At 27.0% G+C, this 20,951-nt stretch overlaps 2 protein-coding genes across 3 annotated transcripts; one reads left to right on the top strand and one right to left on the bottom strand.

The window, feature by feature from the left end:
• Nucleotides 1-299: 299 nt before the first annotated feature.
• Nucleotides 300-5,037, top strand: LOC132929383 (uncharacterized). Its single transcript, XM_060994704.1, has 4 exons — nt 300-591; nt 2,531-2,635; nt 2,703-2,888; nt 3,526-5,037. The coding sequence occupies exons 2-4, from the start codon at nt 2,563-2,565 to the stop codon at nt 4,728-4,730; spliced, it is 1,464 nt and encodes a 487-aa protein (XP_060850687.1). The 5' UTR covers nt 300-591; nt 2,531-2,562; the 3' UTR covers nt 4,731-5,037.
• LOC132929384 (uncharacterized) lies at nt 2,940-19,514 on the bottom strand. Of its 2 annotated transcripts, XM_060994706.1 has the most exons (5): nt 19,343-19,514; nt 11,364-11,564; nt 8,401-8,493; nt 5,074-5,416; nt 2,940-2,998 (listed from the first exon to the last, which is right to left on the bottom strand). In XM_060994706.1, exons 1-4 carry the CDS (start codon nt 19,437-19,439, stop codon nt 5,079-5,081), a joined length of 729 nt encoding a protein of 242 aa, XP_060850689.1. In that variant the 5' UTR covers nt 19,440-19,514; the 3' UTR covers nt 2,940-2,998; nt 5,074-5,078. The 2 variants fall into 2 exon arrangements, with proteins under 2 accessions (XP_060850689.1, XP_060850688.1); XM_060994705.1 differs by lacking the exon at nt 2,940-2,998 and having other exon boundaries at nt 4,922-5,416.
• Nucleotides 19,515-20,951: the final 1,437 nt, after the last annotated feature.

The raw sequence follows: 20,951 nt of genomic DNA, 5'->3' as shown, positions 1-20,951 counted from the left end.
TTTTTTTAATTCTATAGCAAAAAAAATATCCGATACGTGTTTGTCCATCCCTTTATTTTATGCAGTGTCGGCGGTTATTCTAAGTAATATTTCGTGCGTGTGAATTCTTGTGTTTATTGTTTTATGTTGGCGGAGGGAAGGAGAACGCATTGAAGTCTGTGTTAGGAAAAGAAATAACGACAACCGGTTCTACGTGAATCAGTATTTTCCGTTGTATGCGCATTGGCCAGAAACGGCAGCATTTTTTCTGTCTATTATATTCCGAAAGGGTAGTTGAGCTGCGATGAGCTTCCAGGTGGCACGTAAGACGGTCACCGGTATCGCCGTCGAGGTCGCGTATAGCGTTATACGTGCGCGAAAGGAAAATCGTCCCGGAACGAGAGTGGGTTTTTTAGTGGGGAATACTATCTCGTCTCCGCGCTGACACACATACCTGACCCGGTTGTTAGCCCGGAACAAGAACGGCGGCCGTGGTAATTCCACCGGACTCGTCACAGTTTAGTTCCTACCACGAGAGACGAGTTCAAGGCGGTTTTTCATCCAGCGTGTACCTTGCTAGACGTGTTTCTTCGGCGGAATATAGTACCAAAGGTACGTGTTTTTTATTCTTTCTTTTACTATTATTATTATTATTATTATCATTACAATATTTATTTTTTTATTTTTATTTAACTTCGCAAGTAACTTCGGGCTTTACGCCTCCAGGAGACAAGCGGGTTAGGTTTTCTCAAAAAGAGATTGAGCGACCACTAGTGAGAGGCGGGCTTTAGAAAGTTTAACGTGATTCATAATTTTACGGGAGTGCCTTTTAGATAATCTTTCGGGTTTCTTTTTTATGTTTTTTTTTTTGAAAAGGAAACCAAGGGTCTCATTACATTTTAGATATTTTATGTTTGTGAACACTGAACGTCTATTGACGTGACATAGAATGATGTAAGGTTACTGAATAGAGTTATTGTAAGTTTTTTGACATTATACACATTTTAAATAAAATAACGTTAGATAAAGTAATCAGTCAATGCTTTCAAAAAGACATGACGACGATGTTAGTTGAAAAGAAAATAACACTTACATTTTGAATGAATGCATCATATTTTAGCACACCAATATAAAACTAGGTATCAGATCGTGTGTTTAATTTGGTTTTTAAACTTTATTGAGAGGAATCTGTTAATACTAAACTATCTTAATTTTTTAACTTTCCTAGATATCAAGTGCCTATACAATAACATTGAAGTTAAAATATTTGTTTACTATTGTGGCATTGTCGTAAATCTACATAAAAACTACACTTACTTTAAAAATATTAGATTTTATCAAATGTTCATTTTTATCATTTAATAGAAAATACTATATTTATGTCTTAAATCAATAAATTAAAAATAATATGCGATTTAAAAAGTGTTGTTTGATTGAAAAAAAATACGGATATTGATAGAGAAAAAGTAAATTGTAATGAATTGCACGTTTGGTATATTCAACTGAACAATTTTAATTACTGATAATGGAATAATTGACGAAAAAAATATTTATGATTTGTTTAAACTTTTAAGTTTCAATTTTCTTCTTGGTTTATTAATTTATCTATTTATTTTTAAATTATATAAACATCTATAACAATGAATGGAATTTTAATATTGTTTAATATTAAATTCTATACACTGTATCGTAAACAATAATAATTATAAAGTTTAATTGTATTTTTAAATTTTTAAATTACCATAATCATTTTGATATTTTTATTTATTAAACTAATAACAAGCTTTGATTTTTAACAGTTTATAATTTGTATTCAATTTATAAGATAAAAGAACATAAGTAAAATATATTTTTTTTTTTTTTGATGTGATAATAATTTAGTACTTATGATAATGTAGAAACAAAAGATATTTTAATAAAGGGCGTATATAAATAAAATCATAAAGTGTTTTTTTGATCATAATCAGCGAAAGAATATAGTTATTAGAGAAATTATTATATACGTAGTTAGAATATAATTCTTCTTTTAATGTGTAGTTGGAAAAAGTCGAGGCTTTATATATATCATACCTAACTATGAAATGAAATTATACAATTATAATTTTTTATGTGAAAAGAACTGTTAAATGTTTTTTGAATGACATAAATTTTTTAATTTAATTTAATATAAATTCATAATCCATAACTAATTAATTTTCTTTTATAAAATTCATATTTTCTAAAATACTGTTCTTTACAAATTTCTCTGTTGGGTGTACAACTATTTAATACAATGATATTGAAATTACACGCATAGTTAAATGATTATTGATAATAATGACTATTATTAAAATGTATTTTTATGGTATAATACTGAGATGAAAAACTCGTTCTGGGTGACGGAAAGAGAATTTCTCTTTTTAAGGACAAGGTCAGTTCGGAATTATGATGATACATATGAACCTTTCACCATTTTCTAACCAACTGTTATTATTAAGTCAAAAGAAAGTTAGACATTTTGATTTTACACTTATGCGTATACCTTATACTTACATTTTTGGTTTTATTACAGTTTTTTTAAATTGGTCAGCAAATTATATAAAAATGCGACTATCAGTCGTATTCGAATTGCTGTTGATCTTTTTGATCATAGCTTTTGCAGCCTATGGTAGAGTAGGTAAGTCTCGAATATTGTAAATTTATTCTTAATAAATCTATTATGAAATTATTTTGTTTTTTTTTAGTTCCGGATAAAAAAGATGTGTGGAATATTGGATTAAATAATGTTAAAGATCATTTAAAAGCAATGGGTCGAGCTAGACAAGCTACCCCTCAAGCAGCTCCTCCAAACCGATACTGTGCTTGTTCCAATCTTATGTGTAATTGTTGCCGAGATTTTTCATTGCCAGTAGTTCCTATTAAAGGACCAGGTGAATAAATTTAAAAATAATTAATAAAAAAGTTCTATGATATAAATAAACCTTTATTAATGTGCGTAGTATCGGACTAAATTTCCACGCGTGAGGTAATTTATTCCGTTCTGTAAATAAAAATAATTATTTGATTAAATTGTATTAATATACCAAGTGTTTATGGTTATAATATTATATCTTAACAACTAACAAGATTCTTCCGACTACGTTACAAAACATTTTAAAATATTTTTTTTTTTACTTTATTATATAAGTATATTAATTATTATATAATATGAATTAATAAATTTTAAATTATTACGTAATTTTGATGCATGAATCAATTAAGGAAAATCTATAAAATTAATTGTAGCGTATTAAAAGTAGACTGGAGTAAATAATTACTCCACGCGTGTCACCAAAGGTTAACTAATATGTTATGATGAAGATTATAATAAATATAATGTTAATTTCATTCAAAAGTTTACTATATTGTAGTATATAAAAATGTTTATTTTATTCTTCCATATTTTAATATGAACCAAACTTTAAGATAAAAATTAAAAAAATAATTTTTTTTTAAATTTTAAAACCTATAGATTTTAAATGAAACAATATTTTTAACTAAACGCGTCATCCTATGTTTATATTATAGGTTGTGCATCGTTGAAATATTTAAAAGGCGATCAGATGATGGTGACGATGAGCTTTGGTGACAAAGTTTTACGCAACACGACCATATCCGGGAAGAAACCAAAACCCGTGTGTATGTCTCTACCTGGTGGTATATCAAAATTCTGTGGTCGGGTGTATGGTATTTCAAGGGACGGAGATCAATTCAAAGCGTGTTTGGGACTTGAGCTTAGAGCTCTCGACGACGTTGAAGCCGCATTGAGGGTATCATGTTTCCGGTTTGGGCCACAAGGTATGAAAGTAGAACCAGCACAACCACTGCCAGCATCTCAGACATTACAAGGAGAGGACGAAGACGATGAGGATGATGATGACGATGACGATGACGATGATTACGGTCTTGGAGGTAGCGATGACGAGGAAGAGGAGGACGACGACACTGTGGACGAGGACTCAGAAAACGACGTGGAATCTACCGGCGATTACACCGGTTTCAGTGCACTTAGCACAGATTTCCTGGATAGCCTTTTCGGTGGAGGTGGTGGCGAGGAAGACGAAGCGGAGACCAGTGTCAAACCAACCACCAAACCCGCCACGGTTACTGTAAAATCAAAAATAACTACACCACAACAGCTGACAAGTCAACAGGTGACAAGCGAGAAACAGACGAGCGCTGAATCAGTGACGTCCACTTCGTACACGGTGAGTGTCGTTCAAGATCCGGTGTCATCGTCTTCCGAAGTCGTTGCTGAAGTGAGACCAACTTCTATCACGCCGCTCGACGACAACCCTACCGACCGCGTAGAAACTGTGCCCACGCCAGTGACGAATAAGAACAAGGATTACGAGGACGACGATGATGAGGATGAGGACGAGGACGACGGTGACATCGTGTCGGACATCATCGAAACGGCTGCAAGCGCTGTGGGCATGTCGGATTCTGACAAAAACTCGACGGTCGCCACGACCAAGTCGGCTGACAAATTAGCTACTACCGAGACAGCTGCAGTGTCGGCGGCAGCGTCTACGACGGTCGGCAGCGTACCGGCCGCCAAGGACTACGACGACGATGACGACGATGACGACGATGACGACAGCTACAGCAGGCGTTTCAAGCACATGCCCGTGGCAATCGTGCCCAACGACAGGAGAGGCAGGACACACAGGAGGATGAGATTGTCCTCGTCGGACGACGAGTCGACGATACATTTCATGAAGAAAGTATAGAAACCGCTGCTCACGAATGGCGTGAATTACACACGCTTCATTGTTCGTTAAGTTGTACATAATAATATAATATATACTATATAACTTATTATTAATTTATTAATTTATTATTCGATGAAATCATATCGTGAAAAATATATAATATGTTTATTTATATTTCGAGTGTTGTACGTCGGTTATACACAATGACATTATATTTTTGCTTTTTTTTTGGATTATTATTTCCTGTAGCTCATAATAACATTATACCGATTGCATTTTCGTTATTTTGTGCAAATAAAACCAAATAAATTGCAGAACAATATTATACGATTGTCGTTTTATTTTTGCCCGTCGAATTTACCGTAATTAGTGTGCATTCAACTCCGTGACAGTGATGTCCAGGTCGGGCGCCGTCGTGTCGTACGTCTGCACTGTCGTGGTAGTAGAATCGGCAGCGGTGGCAGTGGGGGTGGCGGTTGTGGACGAGGTCGTATTATACTTTTCTAGATTTACGCCGTCACGACCAATCACGAAACAATCGAATTCCAATACCAGCACTTCGGCGTGTTCGATGCGCGTGAGGAAGTTGACGCACGCATGCAAGTTTCTGCCGGGAGTGTAAATATCGAACATTTTCATGCACATGTCCATCGACGGTAAGTACGGCACAGGAACTCGTAGACAGGCCGGCGGAGGATTTTTAGCTATAAAGAAAACGAATATTATAAGTAAGTAAAGAGATGTAAGCAGAGTCGTTCAGAGTGTGAGAGGGAGGCAACGGGAAAATTTTCCTCAAAGTTCCGTTTTAGGACAATTTTTAGGGGCTCCCTATAAATGTCATACGGACTTATGATGTGTTATAGTAAGTTAGATAATAATGCATGATTATAGGATTATTAGATATTATCCATTAAGACCTGTCGTCGCTTAAATATTTTTCTTTATAAAAGTTCAATAATACACTTGTATTTAATTTCTGTGATTATATTATTTAATTCGTTAAATATTGCAAGTATCGACGTGGTATTAACGGTATTATAGAGTCGGACGATGACTAAAGTTATTCCTATTAGTTATTACCCGTGGATAATTATTGAGTGCTCACTATTTATTGTTTAGTGTCGTATCTCGTACAGCTAATATAGTCACCAGAGTGTTATTATTTTCATACTGAAAAGTGAAAACTTTAAGTTACACCGGTGTATCATGATTTTAAATGACCTTAGGTGATAAATTTTTCAAAAATTCTGCAAATCTCTGTGATCATTATTATATTTTTTTGTCGTAATGATACAAAGTATTTTACCGTGTAAAGAGTAATTATGAATGTATTCAGTTTGTGTGGATCAACGCCCATTTACGTGAATATTTATATTATATACACATTGAAAGATATTGAAATTATACATTGTTGCTTATTGACGAGTGATGATAATTTTATCTTAGTATAATAATTCAAGTATAGGTTTATTAATTAAATTTTTTTTACTTAAAATTATGTATTAATGATAGGTATTATACGACTTCGATGCATTAACGGTACAATAGTACCTACGAATCTATACATAACAACACAAAATGGTGTGTAAATACCGTGTAAATGCATTGGATACAAATATTAAAATGCATTTTCAGTGTTTATACATAATATTATGGTTCATCCACGATAATAATAAAAGAATAAACATAGTATAACATTGTATATTTTTAACAAGTATACATATTTAAATTTGATACGAATATCTAACTGTTACAATTATTAAAATTTTTTAACACAAATATTTAAAATAAATAAAAATATTGTATATTGTAAATACAACACACGTATAAATAAATAATAATACGTATAATACACCGCGTGATTCATATTTTTAGCAAGTACTCGAACTGAAAAAATAAAAGTAGAAGACTGTTTAATTTAAAAACCTGTTTTTTAAATATGAAAATAAATAATCTTATGATTTATTTACGAACAAACAATATAAAAATATATTGACTCATAATAGACCACTGAATAGAAATTGAAGCAACTTACGTAAAAATATTCAAAACAACGATCGATGATATCTCAAGATAAAAATAATAATTACACTAACATTGCAGTATATCGCTTTTACTAGAGTGCCGCGTGCCGCTACTCGGTTACTTTCCAACTCGCGATTTCAGATTCCTTTGCTTAAATTTACATATGTACCTACACATTGTTTTTTTTTCAAATTTTACATTTATAATACATTTGTATTTGTATACATAATAAAAAAAAATCAATCACTATTACATACGCATGAATGAAATAATAATAATATAATAGTTCATAAGGTTTGGTGATATCTGGTATCTCGTGCATTTGATGAAAAAGTTAGAATATGAAAGTACGCTAATATTTCTGCAAAACTAGTTGTTTCTGCCCACTCACCACCAATTTGAGCACTGTAATTATGGTTAGATTAGGGTTATGGACTCGTGGTAGAGATTGTATTAAATACCTTACTGCTTTATATTATAGCATTCAAATTTAGGCATACAATCATAAACATACACTGAATAACGTTTATTTTTTATAAAACAAAAATATTAAATAGAAATTAACGTAATTATTAAGATTAACGTGTATATCGTATATACATACATTATACATATATACATGTTAATTCTAACAATAAATATGTATAAATAACCTTAATGAATAAAATTAAAGGATAATAAATAATAATTTTTTTATCGACTTATTATTATTATTATTTTAATATTAGTTAATAATTGTAGGTTTGTGTGACATTAATAAAAAATTTAAATTTTATGAATAATTTCAAGGAATTGAAACAAATTAATTGATGACAATATATTCGACATTTCGAAAGCCTATAGGACTAGATCTTCCAATACTTAACATCTTATCATTCCTCTAGTAAACAAATTGGACAATTTAATTTAATCTATAGTAATTATTTGTCATTACTATAACTATTATTAATATTATATATAATTAAATATTTTATGTATATAACTAAACTATATAGAAAAAATGTCACCCTTTCTAATAATGTAAAAAAAATTTAGCTATTTTTGCCTTTGAGTCTAGGGAAACTTTGACTGGCACCAATAACATGGGTCTACATTCAATAATATTCATAGAATTTTACTTCAGTTATCATTTATCTTTGTTATATCTTAGCAAAATTAATAGTAGATAAAAATTATCATTAAAATATTTAAGTTTTATTGTTATAGTAAGAAAAAATGTTCAAATCTTATAAGTTGATTTATTTTAATAACCGTAAACATTATGGTATGGATTGTGTAAGCACTTTGTTCCAAATCTAAAATATAGTTTAGTTTGAGTTTACGTTGCTTTAATGTTTATATTGCTGAAGTTTAACGAATGTGTAACATCAATTCAATTTTCAAGAAGCTCGAATATTTGCATGTTCCTAGTAAAAGTTATATTAATTTTCACTCCCAAAAGTCCGTATTCAATACTGAATTTGACAACTGGAATCTTTGGATTTTAATATAAACTATTGAAACTGTTGTTGAAAGGTAAAATAATCATGACAGTTTTCAGTTCATGCCATATTGATTATATTGATTAGATGGTACCTTAATTGGTATTATAGAACTATCAGAGTGATAATTATAATTACAAGTATACAATTAATATTTAATATATTTAGTAAATAATACATACCGGATATCCTGTACTCGTACAGTGACTCGTCATCCATAAACATGTTGCCTGTGACTGCAAAGTCAAAAGGATCGTATGTGAAATTCATACATCCTGCGCATAAAAACAAACAAATACGTTGGTATTTTATATTGATCTGATTTTTGGCGTCTCTAATTTACTGCAGGGTGCTAGGTTATATTAATTCCAGGCTTTGCGTGTATCTCGGGGAGTAAAACATAAAATTTACAATGGTTTACTACGCGTTAAGTACGGGACCATGTACGAAGTTAATAAAACTGAGATTACAAGGACGATATTTCTTCATCCCGCTGTCACATTCAATTAGTATCCTTGTTTGCCTGCGAGCTATGGTAGTTGGTTGGCCTTTATTTATTTTTTTTAAAATTACAATCTTACCAAAAACCCTGCTGCAGGATATATATTATATATACATATTTCATTCTCATAATATTTAACATAAAACTAAAATAAACTTTAAAAAAACTAACGGTTATTCTTCCATTGTAAACAAGAGATGTGTAATGAGATTAAAAAACCCGTCATTACTCATTGACTTCATTAGATTACAATGTAATTCCAAAATTTTAACACGATTTTAATTAAATTTTTAAAAAAGTTTAGGATTTTTTGAAGTATTATAATATATAAACACCATTAGAAATAAAGTTAGTACAAAATAAAATACCTAATAAATATCAAAATGTCTCTTTTTTTTTTAATAACCTATGATTAGGTTTAAATTGTAAGTTTTGCAAAATATTATAAAAATATAAAAAAGATTTATGTAACATTAGATTCATAAATATTTGCTATATTTCTTTATTTAAGAAATACTTTTATTATTAATAACACAATTTGATGTTGATCTGGAAGTTTAAGTTTTCTTTGTGAGAGTTAATAGTTATCTTAAGTTATTCTTATTAAATGTTTAATCATTTGTATCTGAAAAGGAGCAATTATTTATGTTTATTTACAAAAAAAAAAAATTATTTATTTGGTATTGTATAATGCTTTGAGTAAAAATGAGATTATTTATTATTTATATTTTTAAAAACCAAATAAAAATAGTGAAAGAAATCTTTTTATTTAAAGTATGTATTTTTTTTTTTTTACAAATTTCAATATTTTCCATGATATATTTACTTAAGTTATTTTTGTGTTATAAGTTATGATCTGTAACAGTTAAAACACAACTGACTACTGAATCTGATAATTTACTAATTATGTACTATTCTACATATAAGGTTGTGTATACACGAATTTATTTAAATATAAAAATTGTTAATTAAATTATACATTTATGTTGTAGGTTTAAATTGAAGAAATACATGAACAAAATTGAATATTTCGGAATGTAAAAAAAACTATGTATTTATTGGCAATATAATTTTCTTCGAAATAGTTGACCAAACTTTCTCCATTCTTTTAGCTGTCAAACTTGGTCAACCGTCAATGACCGTCAATAATTATTGAAAATCATGTCACGTACACTTTAAACGTTCCATCACGGTTAATTAAATATAAGTATTCGGTTTGACTATAGTTATGAACTGATTAATAACGACGTCATAATAATTATAGTTATTTTTAAATAAAACTTTTAGAATTTATTTTATACTATGCTGTATAGTGTATAAACAGTATCAATACATCAAAGTTCAAGCTAAATTGTTTTTTAAATTGAATATTGTTTTACGTTCCAGAGTTGGCACTATAAATTACAGGCTGTTTATGAGGCTGCTTGTATTTTTGTTTTAAATATATTATTTAAGTGTAGTACTACTGTTTATACTTTATACTTATACATCATTTAGGTAGATATATTAACGGTTTGTAATATTGTATTAATACTTTTGATTGCTGATTATTTTATAACGTTTAATTATATACGTTGATAGAAATTTTACATTCATATTTTATTTATTTATGCGTGGCTATTGGTTGTTTACTTATACTTATTCTTGATCTAAATTTATTTTAGTTGGTATTAAATTTATATTTAGTAGTAAAATTAAAAAGTTGACTTACATTATTATAAGTAAAGTGAAAAATAAATCGTATTAATTTAGTATAATTGTATCGTGATATAATTATTTAGGCTAATTGACTATAAAATAATAATATATACGTACCTTAGTATATTATAATTTAAATGATAAATGTTTGGTGATAAATAATAATTATGGTAGTAAGAATATTATAAAACCACTAAAATGAAAAGCCTCAATGTTTTTTGTTGTCACGGGAAATAAAAGATAAAATGTAGTACCATTATTTATATTTTAGTGAAGTGAAATACTCGAGCGTATTAAAGAAGTCATAAATACGCATACAGTTAAAATGTCAGATGGTTATGAACAATTTATAGAAGTTCTTAGCAGTAAGTATATGAATATCAGAATATATTTTATATTATGAATTTGTACTTCAATAGTGTATTTTTTTTCAATGACTTGATTTATGTTTATATTTATTTATTTTAGTTTTAATTTTATAATTTGTGCTGCTCATTATATAAAAAAAATATTTATAGTGTAATGTATACGAATTTAATTTGTAATGTTTTTAATGCCACTTTTTGAGGTGTACTTACTTTGTGCATATTTATACCAAGGTAAAATTATTTTAATTACATTTTTTATATTATTACTGATTGATGGTTGTATACTAGTAGGTGTGTATATATTGTATAATTTAGTTTTTTTAAATTTCAGTAGCTTGAAAATGCAGAAAATTGTTCACTTTAAAAATAGTATCTTTACTATAGATATACATATAGTATAATATTATCATTGTATTTAGAAACACTCAGAACATTCTGATATGATGCCCTCAGAAATTTAATTTTAATAATATGTATTTTCGTCAATTAAGGTATGTTTACTTTCTTTGCTTCGTATTTATTTTAGATAAGATAAAAATAAAAGTTTTAATAAAATAAATTGATTATTAAAATAGACCTTTTTTATTGTAATCGAAAAATCGTACGTTGAACTGTGCACAACAACCGCACGTCAAATCTTGGCATGAACATGGTATACTTCCAAATCGTGCAGTACTTGGTTCATCTTGTCGATCCCCAAATCGTTGAACTATTGGTATCTTTTTACTTGTTATCACATCATAATATATGTCGTACCACTTATGGTCTGTGCCTGTAACTATAAAATAAATAAAAATTAATTTGTTTAATAGCTGACTTTAATTTTTAAATTTGTTTTGAATTTAATATGATAATACAATGGACAAAGAGAACAAAACAAACTTTCAAATTTAAGTAATTAATCAGAAATTATGTTGATAGGGATGTAAAATATTCTATAAATGTTTAAAACTTTAAGAGTAGATTTTATGTAAGCATAATTAGTTAATAATTCGTAGTCTATTTATTCAGATCAAGTAATTCATTTTTCAAAACTATGATAAAACATCAGAAATAATTCTGGTCATTATTATATCTGTTATGTTCACTATGGACGTTTAGCTGTTGTGATTTATTATTTTTCTTTTTAAATATTCTAAACTATTATTTTTATAGTGTACATATTTATGACTTTCAACTTCCAAGAATTGTAATTGACTATTTTTACGTTATTTTATTTTCTGTTAAGTATCTATACATAGATCGATTTCAAATATTCACAAAACAAACGTCAAATGTGCTTTAGTAATTTTGCTAGTACATTGACTCGGGGAATATAATGATCGGAATAATCAATATGGTGCACTGAAGGCTCTATATTTATGAAATTGATAATATCCAAAATTGTTTACCTTTCAAATAGGGTTATCAAATGAAAGAGTTTTAAAAGATGAGTACAGTCAATCAGTTACATTAATCTAATCAAAATTACAGATAGGTACGTATCGTATACTGTACACACGGTTTTTGTGCGCATTTGCTGTGCACTTGTACACTGTTATACACTTATACTTGTTTAAGGTAGCAGGTCTTACAACATGTAGCTTAGATGGATTTGATTCTGGCATGCATTCATAAGTAACGCACAAGAACTTAACTTTAAAATGATTAATCTGGTTACAAGTATCGCAGCATTGACCGACTATCGCAATTCGCAATGATGACTAAGAGGTACAAAATGCGATAGAATATTATGTAAACATAATTTATATATAATTGACGTTGGTACATTTTCTACGCTAGTGCCGGGTGGATAGATTACTTTCAATGAAGATTAAAATGTTTAATTTTTTTATATTGTTGAAACATATTTAGGTATACTTTAATTATATCACGCCTTCAAAATTTAGTGCAATCAAATTTAATTAACTTTATTTCGAATTTCCACTTTCATATAGTATACCTAGTATTTGTTCTCCACACCTGCAGACTATCCGTCCCATGAGTCACAGTGACACAGCGTGTCGTTATTAAACCACTCTAAACGTTGCTAATATTTAAATTGCCGACCACTCGGATATTTTAACAGCGTTTTGAGTACTCTCTTTCACCAATACAATCTATGGAATATCATTATACTAAGTAAAAGGTAAAAGTCTAAATAAAATAAATAATATATTTATATGATTTATAATGAATATATTAATTATTTTATTATTGAAAATAGTTTTTATTTATATTTATTGTTAAATACGATAACGGTTAGTTCGTTAAAAAGGGTTGACTTTCAAAAAAGAGTAAGGTAACTAAGCTGTTTTTTTTGTTTATTAAAGGTGAACCCGGTATTTAATAATCGTTGTTGTTAAATTTGGTAATTGAGCCAAATTTGTCGATTATATTTTTGATAATAATGTTTTTGAGTATAAAAATATTATATGCGCTTTAAATTCTGAAACTAAAACTTAAATTAGAAATGCTGTTGAGTATTTCAAATATTTCAATTTGCACATTTCAAATTTTTTATGTCACATTCCAATATATATAATTAGCCGTCTAATTGGAAGTAAAAATATAAATTTACATTTAAATTAAAAGCGTAAGTATATACAATAAAGGCAAGAAGACGAATCTTAATTTGAAAAAATTATATTTTATCTAGTTTTTTATATTATTATTATAATATATAATAAATAAATACTGCGAAAAGAAAATTCATCTACGTCAGATCAAATCGAATTTGATTTTGTAAAAACCGAAGGCATATCATATTATTTCAAAAAAATTGTTGTTTTTGACTAATAATTAATAATTACGTGACTATATTATTATAAATTTATTTTCGTATTATATATATATATTTTTAAAATATTGCATTTTATTAAAATTATCATTTAATTGTATTCGTAGCTGTAGCCAAATTTTCAATTACTCTACCCCTTAACACATATTATACATGTTATTTTTGGTCCAATAATATGTAAATACATATTGTATTTGAAGCAGGTAGATAAAATGTAACCATATTACCAACCGCCAGCAATAACTTTCAGTTTAGAACTGAGATTATTCTCCTTCTCCCATTGGTTCGTTCTTAATCTTATTACTGAAAATGACATTTTCTTGCAAGAAACACTTGAACTCTAAATTAATTCGTGGCTTTACTCATTTAACCCTTTAATTTGGAATATCCCACATTGCCTCATCAGTAAACGTTCACTAGTTACAGTCATAATCGTTTGAAAATATCTTCATTGCCATTTTAAGGCATCAAAATGTAATTTGTGAACTTGTCAAATGTAATTTTCATGGTCAGTAAATAATAATTTATTTATAGCTAAACGCCTGCAATTGCTGACCTGTTTAACTAAAACTACTGGAAGGTTTATATCTAAGTACTTTTTATACACACTTATTTCTTATTTACTATAGAAAGTTTTAATTTTATAATTTTACTCTTATTTTAAAACATTAAAATATTAATTTTTAAATCGTTTTTTTAAGTGCACATTGAATACATATTTCATAATTTTTCTTTTATATTATTTTAATTGTTTTTTACTTAATTGGATTTATTATTTAGGCAGCATTAGTTATTAATTAATAGTAAGATGCATCTAAAATATTTGTTATTTATTTATTAATTTTACACAAAAACAGGCTTAAATTCCTTTAAACAATATCAAGAAGGTCAACAGAAAAACTTAAAAATATATTATGCTCATAATATATTATTATAATGTTTTTATGTCTACAGTATTTAATTAAAATGAAAATAATTTTTATTTATAAGAATAAAAATCTTTAGAATATCTACGCTAAATCTAGTATCTAAAATTGAACTAAAAATAAAATAAGAATAGTTAAGTAAATAACTAAAGGGATTTTAATTTTTTAAATATTGGAACCTGTTATATTTTCGGATAGGTTAATATAATATTTAATTATAAATAAATCATAAAGTAATTATAATGACGCAATTTAATTATTTGAATCTGTAAGTACTTATAGTTTTAATTTAAATATTTTAAATAAATGTTGTTTAAGTATGGTTTGTTTAAATAAGGTTTCACATTTGGCGGTGATTTATTATTATTACATATTTCAGATTGTAGTGTTAATGGTTTGATTACATAATTAAAAATGCATTTATCAATTAAAGCCATAAGTTAAACTAAAATTTAATTAATATTATAAATTAATTACCTAGTGTTTACGATATAATTATTAACTGGAATCGTGTACACGGGTTATTTAGCAAACGCGCTTGCATAATATTTATATTTTAATTTTTTATTTCTGCTGTACTATATTAAAATAAAATAATACTTAGAAAATTAAAAATGTCAGATCTTTTGTTTTCACAATCTAATATTAAATCACTATTTTAAACTGCGCATTTATTATACTATTTTTTTGGAATAACATTAGTTGTGTACTTTAAAAACCCCATAGAGAAATAAACAATATCAACTATAATACTTTTTAATAGAATAAGATAAAAGTAAATAGTATTTAAATGCACATTTATTGAATGTATGGTACTGGATAGTATATTACTGACATTAAACGTGGACAATTTATAAACTTTTTATTCTACAAAGTAAAATCTATACTTTAAGTAATGTTATGATAATAATAACTAATAAGCACCACAAATCTACATAACTTTCTAGAATACAATTAACTCTCACGTACTTAAAATCAAATTAATTTGATAAAAATATATTTTAAAGAAAAGTTAATCTGAGAGAGAAAATTAAGTCTGAAATAAATAAATGATATCAATATTTATATTTCTTCGACAATAATATTGATTTTAATTATCCACTTGTTGTTATCAGTCAGCTGAACATTATAATACAATTTAGAAAAATTATCTTAGTTTATTACTAGATACTAATATTTAACTTGCACTAATTTTTAATAGAATTATTTTATGTAGGTATATGATGCATGAATAGAAAACAGTGTCAAAGTGAAATCCCAACATTATAGTAACAATAATTATTATTAGATAATAAATACGAACTAAATATATAATAGGCGGTAAACTTTAAAATAAGTTATTATTACAAAGCACGTTTCGTATTTTAATGAGAAGCTGTAGATATTGCTCACTATAATAGTATGATGTCCGTTATTGTCGGTTTCTAGTGATTCGATACAACGGTGGCATAAAATCATATTCTCCGACGACGGTAAAATACGTATAATAATACTATGTGGGTCTAACTGCAATGCTGTGTGTAGTACATAATATTATACCGAGGCAAATGGTTCCGGTTTTGTTATAAGTACAACACACGTTGCACGTACTTACCTACCTATATATACTAATCTACCCGTCCGAGACAGCTAATAATATTATAGCGATAATTTCGAAATAAAAAAATAAACCTGTGCGCAAATCTCAACGGTTAAATGTGATGGTAGGAATACCGTTGGTGCGCATTATTATTGTATCATTCTGTTCAAATAATAAACATTTTATGTATTTGGGACGTTCTCGCGGAACACTACATTAAATCGTGTGCACTCCGTTAGACATAACTAGGGCAGATATTTATATGCTTTTGCGTATCTTGATTGGTTGGTCAAAAAATTAACTAGCTTAACTATATCAAAATGATCTAACGATATATTATCATTGTGTGTTTTAAGATTTCATCCGTTTTTTAGTATAGATTTTTTGTTTTGAAATTAAAGAGGTAGTAAACGAATTGAAAATATGCATACATTTTAAAAATGTTATGAATTTAGTTTTTAAGATTGAAGAAAAGTAAAATTTGCTATTCAGAGAAAAACATTATTATTACTTTACTACCTATTTTACATTTTAGAGATCAAATTGTCAACAAATATTTTATGTTTATGTAAATAAACTATTTTACTTTTGTCTTTAAAATATTATTACTACATAAGAATTAAGTAATTTTTTAAAAGACATTTTTTATTTCAGTAAATTTTACTATATATCAGAATTATAAATATATCGATTGACATTTTAGAACATACCTCATTATAATTATTAAACCTATTTAACAAGTTACTGCACAGACACACAAATAAAATATAAATTACAAGCAAATAATTAGGTCGCATTTCGAGTCACCGATTTAATTCGTTTAACACAGTATTATTTGATTATTATTGCCTTGCGTAGGTAACGTTTCTTACGGAAAATAATTTTAACGGCTGACCCGTTATACACATAGCGTGTGTTAACCGTCAATTGGAAAACGTATTTCACACGACTCTCATACAATAGTGCACGAGAAATAATGCATTTTCGTTACAAGCGGACCGTAAATAACGGTTATAATAAATAGGTATCGTCAGAGAACAGAAGAGTCTATACAACATCGCGGTTCCTTTAATAATTTGTTACACTGACTCGTAGAATCTCGTTTAATCGCGATTTTAACGAGGTTATCGTATTATATCCGCATTTAAAGCATAAACTGTTGTCTGTTGGATTAATTTAATTATACTAAAGAATTTAAGTAGATATAGATATTTTTCTTGTTTTGAACTGAGACTTACATCGTGCAGAGTCATTTTAAAAGAAAATGTTTTTGAAATGTACTGTTTCTGTTATCATATCTTTGGCTTAATGAATATTGTTTAATTTGTAAATTTAACAATGTTTAATAGATGTATTATTATCAGTCATTGAAGTTGTAATTAAACGTTAAAAATTCTAAAACTAGGTAGGCATCATTGCGCTATAGATCAATTGTTTACTGAAATTTAAAATATTGTAATATTTGTAAACGTGTTATAATAAAATAAATAAATTCTAACTAGTGACTTCTTAATAAATGTGTAAAGCTTTTGTAAGTCTATATTAACAATAGCGTAACTTTATTTTAGTGAATTTTTTTTTCGATATAAAACTGTTGAGATCGTTTTGTTGGATATTGTAAAGCATTCCCCGATTTTTTATTCGGAAAAAAAAATCGCTACCATAAAATTGTGCTGTTGGACTATAGTTTGTAGTGCAAAACATGAAAAGCTTTACCAGTAAAAATAAAGTCTAACAAATTCAATGAATAATTCTATAATATTTATAATAAGTTATCAACAGAATTGTTGGATATATTTAATTTATATTTGTTATCTTTGAGTACTCGTGTTACAAATTTTTAAAGGGTCATTACGTTAGCAAATTGGCCAAGTATTTCATAATGGAATCCGACTTTAAATGATTATGTTTTTTATACAGTTATAATGTAATAGTATGATTTATGAATTCATTTTAATTATTTAAATATAAATAAAATATTTTTAACAATGTTTAATTAATAATTGTCTTTTTATTTTTTTTTCCGTAGATGCCATATTTGTTGAAGTTTGTAACAAATCAATAAGTTTAATTTTGAATTGCTCTACTGCATATTTGACAAATTTACACTGTATTCTGTTTCAAAGTTATGAGAGGTAATCATTTTAAATAGTTTTCTGTCTTGTTAATTAGAAGATTTTAATTTGTTTCTTAAATTACAAGAAAACTGAAATGTGTAGTAAATATATCATTTTAAATACTGTTACCTAACTTGTAATATTATCTTTCACAATTTTTTTTTCTTATATTACTAAATAAATTTAAATTTTATGAATTTTGAGTTTTTATACAATATTATTTATAATCATGCTATTATATGTATAAAAATTTAAATCTTAAACAGTTTTACTATTAGCCGTTTTTAATTAATGATTTTTCACAATAGGTAGGTAGGTAGTTAAATTTTATTATTTATTAATTCTTCATAGTAGAATAATAGAATTAGTAAAATCAATAAAGTTTTGAAATATATCTAACTAAAAATAAGTGAAGAAACTATAAATAATAAATAAATTATAAATCAATACTTAAAATGATAATATTACGTACTTATGCAAAATACTGTAACTACTGTATAGTGTATATAAAATCACAAATAATTTTAATATTTCATTATTTTTACAAAAATTCAGAAAATTTTAAATCTAAATATTAGGTTTATATTGTCTGCAATTTGTTTACAATTAAGATAGGTGTCGTATGGAAATTGAAAAGTTTTTTTTTAATTGTTGCAAAAAGTTGTTTAATAGCATAAAGTGGTAAAGTTTGTGAGTTGAAAAAATAAAGTTAATATTTATAATAAAACCAATACAGATCATTCGCTTCATTCACAATTTCCAATTAAAACATTTTTCGACAAGTTTTATATTATATATTTTGAAAATCATATCAAATTTCATTTGTTGAAAAAATCTGAAATTGAAGTTTATATAGTATACAGTGTAATTGAAAATATTTTGATCTATACAATCTGTAAAAAATTAGATTCATAAATGTATTTAGATACACGTTTAAATTAAATGTTTTGAAATAATTATGAAAATATTGTACTATATTTTACATAATACTCGCGTTTTAAAAAAAAATCTTTATATTTTTACTCTAAAATAATAAAATTTGAAAACCTACTTCAGAATTGTAGGTATAGATAACTCGATTTTGATAAAACTTGTGTTTTAATTGCGATTTTGAGTCACGTTTTAGTTTCATTAAAATGGGTATAATAAACTTACCTTTCGAATTCCAAATATGTGTATATGTATAACTATGTTTTACAACAATGCACGACAATAGTAAAGCAAAAACAACAAAATCTCGTAAAATATCCATTTACAATGTTTTGTGCTGTAGGTAGAATTGATAGATTTTCTTTTTTTGGTTTCGATCCGTCCGATGTTCTACAATAACAATGCGCTTAGTAATTATACAATGTGAATATACCTCTTTTAAGGCCTAGTTTGTCCAGCTGCGGGTTTTATCACAAAATTTACATTTGACGTCCTTAAAACTATACATATGAAGTGCATTACACTATACGTAGGTTCAATGATTAGTATGTTGCACAGTAGCGTGTAAGTTCTGAGTTTCTGATTGGTATTTATTATTATTTTTGATTACCCATGGTCATAAAATAGATTGTAATAAGTCATATTCTATATATTGGCAAATTGTTTATGTGCATTCATTATGGGCTACCTTATATAAACGTTATTACTTTATTAATAACTATGAAATCTTAATACACCGTATTTGGTAAGTGTTGGGTATAAACCTTATTCAACGTTTTATTATTGACGAGAAAATTAATATATTACATTTATGTATTCAATTGATTCAATCATTGACTTAATATTTATTTTAAAATGAAAATATGTAGCATGGAACTATACTTTTTGAAATTATACAGTTTCTTGGAATACTAGAATGTATTTTAAAAAATTTCTCGGAGTGTCTCAACATTATTTTTTCTAATCAATCGCGGTTATCTACTAAGAAAATGTAACCATGTTAGTATTTTCAACTGATTATGAGTATAGAATAACATAAATATGATGCGTTTTGCCTGTGAGCGAACATTTCTGAAAATGGAACACAAGATAGTTATTCTTACTGAAATTAAGCATTTTCAAAATAACGTATATAAATATACAATTATATATAAATGTCTATAGAAAATTACAACTATGATACCCAAACGTATAAATTTAAAATCTTACAACAATTATTATATACTACTAGATAACTCAATTTGACGTATTTTGATTCTATATATCTTAAAAATAAACTAACCATAAATTTATTTTTGAGAATTCATTACTCCAATTAGTAAGATTCTATTATTGGAGACTTAGAGACCTCCCTTCTGTTATTTTTCTGTCAATTTCATTTGTATGTATTATTTTACTATGCATTACTATTTTTGTATTAATATATTATATTATTAATTGTGCTTCGGCATAAATAATATCCAATTATATTTTAGATAAAAAAAAAAAAGGATTATTATGTGGTGAGTATATCACGATACCAATGTTATTGTTCTTCTTTTTTGAATTTTTTGGGGGATTGCCAATAGTTGGTTGTGATACATTTTTTAAAATTCAAATAAATAATAAAAAATTGTATTTTGGAACAAATTATTGGTTTTAAATAATATGATAAAGTATTGTCATTATTTTTCATTTGTGTTGAAATAATGAAATGTATCGTTGTAGAGGTACAAATGTTACTAATTGTTTATGTAATTACCTAAGTATTCAGTTTTACATACTAATATTTGATCAATATAATCGTTCGTAAATAATAACAATGTAAATTTCATACCCGCATAGTAATAGAAAG

The sequence above is a fragment of the Rhopalosiphum padi genome, chromosome 4 (genome assembly GCF_020882245.1).
Source record: "Rhopalosiphum padi isolate XX-2018 chromosome 4, ASM2088224v1, whole genome shotgun sequence".
In the NCBI taxonomy this organism is placed as follows: Eukaryota; Metazoa; Arthropoda; class Insecta; order Hemiptera; family Aphididae; genus Rhopalosiphum; species Rhopalosiphum padi.
The sequence above is the reverse complement of the archived record's forward strand: the minus strand, read 5'-3'. Positions and strand labels throughout refer to the sequence as shown.